Source organism: Trachymyrmex septentrionalis, unplaced genomic scaffold (genome assembly GCF_001594115.1).
Source record: "Trachymyrmex septentrionalis isolate Tsep2-gDNA-1 unplaced genomic scaffold, Tsep1.0 scaffold21, whole genome shotgun sequence".
In the NCBI taxonomy this organism is placed as follows: domain Eukaryota; kingdom Metazoa; phylum Arthropoda; class Insecta; order Hymenoptera; family Formicidae; genus Trachymyrmex; species Trachymyrmex septentrionalis.
The window spans coordinates 1,610,442-1,619,046 of NW_017305288.1; the positions used below are offsets into that span (position 1 = coordinate 1,610,442).

The following is an 8,605-nucleotide window of genomic DNA, read 5'->3' on the forward strand; positions in this document are numbered from 1 at the left end:
GAGAGAGAGAGAGAGAGAGAGAGAGAGAGAGAGAGAGAGCAGTCATTTCGTTTTTTTATCTGCTATGTATTTACTGAAGAAATAATATTGAAAATATATATGTATAACATTAAAATTGTATTTATATATTAATATTTAATTATGTTGACAATTATTGGATAATTATCGACTTATAGTATATCTACAGATATGCCATTTAGATTAGACATTTAATAATTTAAATACGTTTAAATAAAATTAAACTAATCTTTGTCATATCGAAAGTACAGCATATTCAAGATTAGCATTTACAAGTAAAAAGGTTGTCTTGAGGTTCTCAAGTAATTACTAAAACAGATAAAAATTAATGAGTTATATTATTGAAATAATAAATATATAGGTACAATGATACAAATAAAAATCAACGATCACAGTCGCTGGATTGGCATCCCATTACGTATCTACATATTTTGAAAGCAGCACAACTTAAAAAATACACAACTTATAAAATAACTCACATTCTTTGAAGTATAAAAATAACTTTTAATATCAATATCTGAGATGCTAGATAAATTTATAAACAATTCACACACGAATTACATACGTATGTACAGATATGCGCAATCTTCTATACGATATTACTTACTATAAAAAATTCGAAATCCATTTAAGATTTAAATACTATGTTAGAGGAACCCTCGCGTATGACTGCTATTTTGCAATCAAATGTCTTTATCTAATACGAAGTTATATACTATTGCAGAGTATCAATTTGAATCATTGAATCTAAATACAAAGTTATACAAAATGCGGCCCTATTTCTTTTTTGTAATTTTTTTATAATCTCTAAGACTAGGCTTCTTTATTTAATTTTTTAAATATTCTTTTTTTTTTCTTATTAACTGACAAAAGTTACTTTCATTATTTTCATGATACAAGACAAAATTATTCTTACAGTATAACATTCACGAAATAAAAATAATACGAAAGAACATGTCTCGAAAAAACATGAATTTGACACGAACAAGTATATAAAGACAAAAGAGAAAATTTTTTCCAATTTTGATCTATTTCTTACTGTATATTAAATTATTTTTGAAAGAATTATTTTTGAAAAATAAATATAATTCAAAAAATCAATGCTATTGAATATAGTATTGAATATAGTTAAAGAAGAAGCGTAGTGAGAATACTTTTGAATACATATTTTGAGTATACAATTGAAATAATGTGTAATAAGCAAACAAATTACTTTATCGGTGATTTGATTAATAATTTTCCATTATCTATAATCAAGTTACATAATTATGTATTTAGTTGCTAATAGTAATTATACTAATTTTCACTTCTATGCACCTTCGCTTAGATACAGAAATCATTCATTGCGAGCAGTGACATGAACTCAGTCAGCAAAAGCATGTGTACTTGACAATCTTCTCTAGTAAATCGTGTTCATGTCTAAATGCAGCTTATACGTGTCTTGTAGTTAACTTTAATTGGCACACGCAAGTTAAAAGTTTTCATGAATTGCATTTCTGAATTGCTTCTATTTGAGCAATATTTTGAGCTGAATATGAGAGTAGCTCGAGCACTGTAATGGAGGGAAACTTTGCTTACGCGTAATTACGTTTCACGCGCACAGGTCACAAACTCACGTGTATCGTATTTGGATAATAAAATTTGGCACTAACAACTGTTCACTTATTATAGTATAACTCTCGCAAATGTTGAGATTTTTTATTCAATGGTCGATAGTGATACTGCGAACAATGCATGGAGAACATTTTCAAATTTGCATTGCAGTATTTATAATCTAGTATGCTTACCAATTTCATTGGTTACGTCGAGAGAAGCATTTTTTAACGCGTTCAATTTCTCCACATAGCTATTATCTAGGTGTAGCTTTCCTCTATCATCGATGCATCCTTGAGGAGAAGTTATTTTTTCGACACTATCGGGAATAGACATTACAGAGGAAAGAGTGGCATTCGTGACGTCTGTATCGTTTTTATTCCCAAGACGAATGTTGCTGACGTAGAGCCTCCGTTTTCCAGGAAATAATCCCGCTATCTTCCGTGCTGTAGGATGCAGCAAGTGCTCTTCGTATTTGTCAGCTTCGGCATCGGCAGTAATTAAACTTACAATGATACCAACGCCGACGGTCGTTATGCTACCGATAAGAGCGTAATACATATAGGTGATCCCGTAAAGAACATTTAAAGGATCAGATGATTCATTGGTTACGTTGACAGATGATGGCGTAATGTTTTTCGGCATTGTTGTCCAGTTAGTAACGTTTGATACATAATACTCTAGACTAATTGGTCTGACGACCCATGAGGAAAACGTCTCATTGTCGCAATTCTCTGTCGATAGGGGTAGCATCTCAGGTACGTTACCCTGATTGAGGTGACCGTAAGTGATCCACATCGTTGTTATATGACTAAAAATCATACCAGCGGCGGCACCTTTCCAATTAGCACAAGGTATCAACAGAGCGAGGAGAAATACACCAAGAAGAGGTCCGGATGTTGCTGACGTCATTAGCATAGAAGATTCTATTACGCCAGATAACATGGCTACCAAGAAACTAATGCCAATTATTATCAAACCATAAATAACACCGATTATTTTGATCGCGTGAAGCTGTTGCGTGTCTTTCATATCACTCAATGCAGGTATGTGACTCAGGAAATCTTCGAAAGTCACCGTCGCAAGGGAATTGAGATTAGATACCGCCAAAGTCAAGGCGCTATTGAAAAGAGTTGCCATGACTAGACCAAGCATTCCGGGTACTTTTGAGAATTTATCTTCGACGTAGAATGGTACAATCTCGTCAATCTTCGAAATATATCCCAAACTAAGTGGATCACAGTCGGCGTAATTAGCAAAAATCACCATTCCAACGATCCAAGCTAACGAGAACAAGATTGTGATTATGGGTATGTTGGCCATCATCGTTCTGAAAATAAAAATATTTTTTTATTACAAAAAAATCGAAGATTAAAATATTAAATTATTCTAAAAATTATAAATAAAAATTGATACAACAATATTGAGCCCAAGATAGTATTAAAATATATTAAAATATATTAAAAATTATGCAAGGAGATTGTTTATGTTGTTACATAAATGCAATTTAAAAAAAAATTAATATATCTATATAATAAATTAATATATGTTATATAATTGTTATTTGCGTCCATGCTATAAGTTTTTTAAACAAGTTTTTTTTTCTTTTAATGCATGCAATAAACTTTTATATTCGCTTTATGCTCTCGGTATGTGCAATGATTGAAATGAATTTTGTATTTGTTTACATAGTAGTACTTTATTTAATATAATTGACCGATAATACAAAAACCACGATAGTAAGTTGTTGTAATTGACTGACGCGAAATTAAATGTTTCACAAAAAACGGATTTAAAAAAAAAATGACATATGCGTACATCCATCGGATGTAAAGTAGTCAATATATATTTGCATTTACCCAACATACATTGTGGAATACTTATTGTTTTTCTAATAATTGTAAATATTCTAAATTGTTTTATATTATTTTAATATAGTAAAGTTTGAATTTTATTCAAAAGAATTATTATTTATTTATTTTTATTTGTTAATTATTCTAATCTTACAAAATATGAGACATTGCAATAAGTTCTATATGTATATTCTAGACATACATTTAAAATGCAATATTTAAAACAGTTTTGATGCAAATACATAAGAATAATGTATGTATATATGCAGATAATATTTATACTAGATTTTCTGTAAGATTAACACAATAACGCGCGACAGTATTATGCACGTCGGAAAAACTGTTACGTAAACATAAATAAAAGCGGAGAGTAATGAATAATTAATGAAAGAAGCTTGAGACATGTGCAGATGACATTTGTATAACGTTTGTTTGTATTGTTTTCTCAACTTTTCGAGATAATGGAATCCGTTTAAATATTTAATTTTTTAAGAATAAGAAAAAATAAAAAAAACTCAAGGAAAATAAGATAAATGAGTGAATTATTAAGTATAAAACAAAAACAATACAGATTGAAATACAGCAGATACTTGTGATTTGCATTAACGCACGTGGCAATTATAATAAATCACTTATAATGTATCTCGATGTTAAAATGCCTGTCAAGGAAAGAAAGAAATCTGAAAGAATATCAAATATAATCGCTTGTGCAGCATAATGCATGACATTAATATATATCAATATGGGTAAATCCCATAACAACATAAATTTTTAATTAACTGACAATAACGATGCAGTTATTCATTATAATTTTATAATGTTGAATAATTTGTAGTAATCTGTAATAACAAATAATGAAGAATTTAATGCATCATTCCGGAATAGTTTTGTTTTTTCATTTTCAGCGAGATATAATATTTATTCAGTTAATTTAAATGTACAGAGAAGATTTTATTTTAACGAACGGCTGTTGCACCGATATTATAGACCTCTTATTGAATAGTGAGAATATCTATACTAAAAGTTTGGCGCAACGCCATTTGGTTCCCTACGGAGCTCATTGATTATGTGATAATAGTAACTGTGGGCACAATTTCCTTAAATCGGTTTAATCGTGCCACTTTCCAGAAACAATTTCTATCTCTGACACTACGAGCATGGAAAATTATCGATGTAAAGTTTATTAATTTATTGTCACAATCTGAGAAATTCACTTTATAGTTCCTGACATATTAATCACATTTACAAGAATAGAAATACCATGTAAAGTACATAATTATATTATTAGTATACAACAATTATATGAAAATTGTCTTTTGTAAACAATTTTATATAACCCTCTTTATTTTTAATTTGTTATCATAATATAAATAGAGATTTAAGAAAAAAGTTATTAAAAAACAAAGTCTTATTAACAGTATATAAATACATGTAATATTCCAAACTGATTTCAAATATTCATTTCATTATATTTCGAAAATATGTATAGTGAAAGAAAATTTTTAATGACAATAAAATTTTATTTGATCTCTAAATTTTTATCGAAATGTCGAGAATTTTATAAGCATGTCGCTAGATCAATTATACGCTTAATTTTTGTTAATTTTTGTTCATGAAAATATCTACGTAAATTCCTCTGACGATACATTTGCGAGTAATAAAATTTTACGGATCAACGGTAAAGTATTTGTTCCACGCGGTATTTCAGTTTGAGTGCGGTGGCACCGCAGCAAATTTGTGACCGTGAGCTTTTATACGTTTTCGATTGCCATCAGATATTGGACTAGAAAAATGTACGGTTTTACGTTGACTACTGTGTATACGCCTCAATGTTTCGCCACGGTTATAATTATGCGAGTGTGCAAACTACTTCAAGTGTGCAAACAGCTGCATTTATACGATATAAATGGAATAAGTCTCAAATAAAAAAGAACAAATGAAATTGATAGATAAAAAGAAACGTTTTCTTAAGGCTAAATATAGTATACATGAACGAAAATACTTGAATTTAATTTTACGTTGAAGAATGTGCTCATATATTATGAAAATAATATGACGTTTTGCATGCTTCCAAATTTTTTTTTTAAAAGAATTGAAGAATTTCTTCTTGATATAGTTTTAGTTTAAAAAATTTATTTTTTATTAAATCAATAAAACTTGCAAATTTTTAGTTAATAGTTTTAATCAAGTTTTTACTTCTGTCCAAGGTGTCCAAATAATTGAAATCACGACATTACATTAAAATCTTAAATAAATGTCAGAAAACATCAGACTGATACTATTAAAATGATATATGACTTTCTTTTTTTGTCATAATTTTATTAAAACATTAATTAAAATGATAAATTATGTTTATTTATTGATAAAAATCTTTTACAGACGCAGTATGAAAAAATATGCAGCACTGTAAAATGATGTATGACTATTATCCTATTATTACATTTTTCGGATTTATTTTTTAAACTGTATCTTTTATTTATATTAGTAGAATTTTGTATTAAAATGTTATGATTTAATATTCTTAAAATACAGTTTCATTCTCAAAATAAAAAATTTATTACTGGTATCTTTTTTTATTAAAGCAATTTTGTGCTTTATATGTACGCAGTCATATTCAAGTTTCATTTATTGTATGTTTTAAATGTGTAAAGTGATAATTCGTGGAACACTTTGCATAAATCATATTATTCTTTAAGCTTTTCGACGAGCTTTCGTTAAGCTTGTGCACAATGTGTCGTACAAGTCTGTCATTGTACGCTAAAAGTGTGGATAGAGAATTTGTTCAAAGTTTTGAATCCAGATAAACAATTTACTTACTTGACAACCTTCTTATGACTGGACATACTGCAATATCTCTGGACAAAATTCTGCTGACATCCAAAAATAGATAAACTCATGAAGAGCTGTCCTATTGTCGCCGATGTCGTCGTTACTCGAAGATGTGGATCCATATCAAAACTGAAGAAAGAATTAATTATTAAATAATAAAAAGTATCGCGATTTTATTATAAGATACACTTAAAATAAAATTTTAAGATATTAAACGTTGTTTTAAAAAAATACTCAATTATTTAAATTCTTTCTCAATTTTAAAAAAGGGTGAATATGTTATTGTCTCCCCAAAATTTCAAAGATGTAGAAAATGCATAGCCTGTGAAATAATTTTGCGCCGCTGCGGAATTTAATAATTTTAAATTGTGAAATGCGTAGCGAAGAATTTTAATATAAAATTGCATTTTAACATTATTCAATTTACTGACAGTTGGAATTGTATATTTTCACCGAGATAATAATTCTAAAGTTCAGAGAGACGAAATGCGAAGCTACACAACAGGAATTCCGTACATGATTTATTTTAAGCGTGAATTAATATCAAAATTACATCTAATTAATGTTAATATGAATTATCAGTGTAACATACTTAAAAAAATCCAGTCGACCACGTTCCTGAGTTACATTGAAGACGTTAACTGGTCCACCAATATTAACAGTTCCGTGTATAATGATTATCACGGATACACCAATCATTGTCAAACCTTGTATAACATCCGACAGAATAGCGGCTTTTAAACCTCCCTGAAAAGCGAACATAAATAAATATTAAGTATTTGTGAAATAATACAATTTATTACTGAGTAACTAGTATATATAATGTATTCTTAAATGAGGAAATTAATGTACTTACGAGGTTATTTAATTTTAGAAATTTTAATTGTGCTAAACGATTCACGTAAAAAAGTAATCTACAATAATTCGAAATATGTATTTGTTATAACAAATATTATATTCTACACGTTAATGTTCCATTATTTCAGAGATTAATATTAAAAGTTATACGGTTTTCATTATTTTTTTATAATAACATTGTTTGCTGCTGTTATTCGCTCAATGCGTCCTGTTTATATACGTGCTTGATTGTTCCAATTTCCTACGGGACGAATATAAGTAATTTACCACTAGAATGTAATTTTACATTGCACGCGGAAAATTCACGTTTATTAAAATTATATTGTAGTTTTACTCTTCATTTAAATTCGAAATATTGAACTTTCTGAAAATTGCTTCCATAGAAACCATCGCAAATTGACTTTTCCACAAAGATTGAAATCAATATAATTTTAGATAAATGGATGTCAATTACAGAATGCAACATTATTTGTTAATATAATTTGTATGCTATAACAAAAGATAATAATTTTTAAATTTTTTCGTATATTTACAAATAAATATAAAAGACATTTGTTATATTTTTTTGCATATATTGTGATTTCAATTTATGCATGAAAAATCTCAATGATTGGTTGATTATTCAATTTTAATTTCTAAATAAAATGTTGAACAAGAAAATTGAAAGAGAATATGTATTTGGTATTTAAAAATTATGAATGAACATCGATATTTATGAAACAAGTATATGACATAATATACGTATTCTTACTATAATCGTGAAAACCACAGAAATACTTGTTATTCCCACGATACTAGCCCAATACGGAAGTCCTATTACTGCTTTCAACGCGACGCAAGGGGTGAATACTGTGACTCCCAAGTTTAGCAGACTCCTTACGACGTAAGAGAAACTCGCCAGACATCTGACTAGTTTTGACTTGAATCTGGGAAATTTACATAATTAAGATAGATTAAATGAATAATTTGACGCATTTATCTTCGTGCTTTGAAATACAATCGTTATACGTAACGTTCTTCACGTCAAAGTAACAATTATTTAAGTTTAAAGTGTTCTATATTGAATATATTAATAACCGATATATGTATAAAAACAATTTTTTTCTAGGACCTCTATTATTTTAATTCTTCTGTTAATGTACACTTTATTTAGTGCTTTAGTTTTACTACGAGATTGTAATATACTTATATTAAGGGTCCAATTTTTTGCTGTTGCAGTCTGAATATTTATTAATAATTCTAAATATTCTTCTTTTTTTTTTCAATCTAAAATTAATCGAGATTATAATTTTCTAATAGTGAATATGTGATGTACAAGTTTTGGCTAATAATAATACTTAAAAAACATTTTTCTAACTAGATGTTATATATGTATAACATCTTTTTATTTTACAAAAAATATATTCGCGATAACTCTTCTATATTAATAACACTTTTTACAAATATTATGAATT

The 8,605-nt window shown here is 28.2% G+C and overlaps 1 protein-coding gene across 4 annotated transcripts in view; it reads right to left on the minus strand.

Moving 5' to 3' along the window:
• Positions 1–1,272: 1,272 nt before the first annotated feature.
• LOC108748068 (sodium-coupled monocarboxylate transporter 2) overlaps positions 1,273–8,605 on the minus strand; it is a 29,657-nt gene continuing 22,324 nt past the window's right edge. For all 4 annotated transcript variants that reach the window (XM_018486052.1, XM_018486050.1, XM_018486053.1 and 1 more), the window contains 4 exons: positions 7,903–8,077; positions 6,886–7,040; positions 6,282–6,422; positions 1,273–2,941 (listed from right to left, as the gene is read on the minus strand). In XM_018486052.1, the coding sequence (XP_018341554.1) occupies positions 1,786–2,941; positions 6,282–6,422; positions 6,886–7,040; positions 7,903–8,077 (1,627 nt within the window). In that variant the 3' untranslated portion in view covers positions 1,273–1,785. The remainder of the gene's footprint in view (positions 2,942–6,281; positions 6,423–6,885; positions 7,041–7,902; positions 8,078–8,605) is intronic.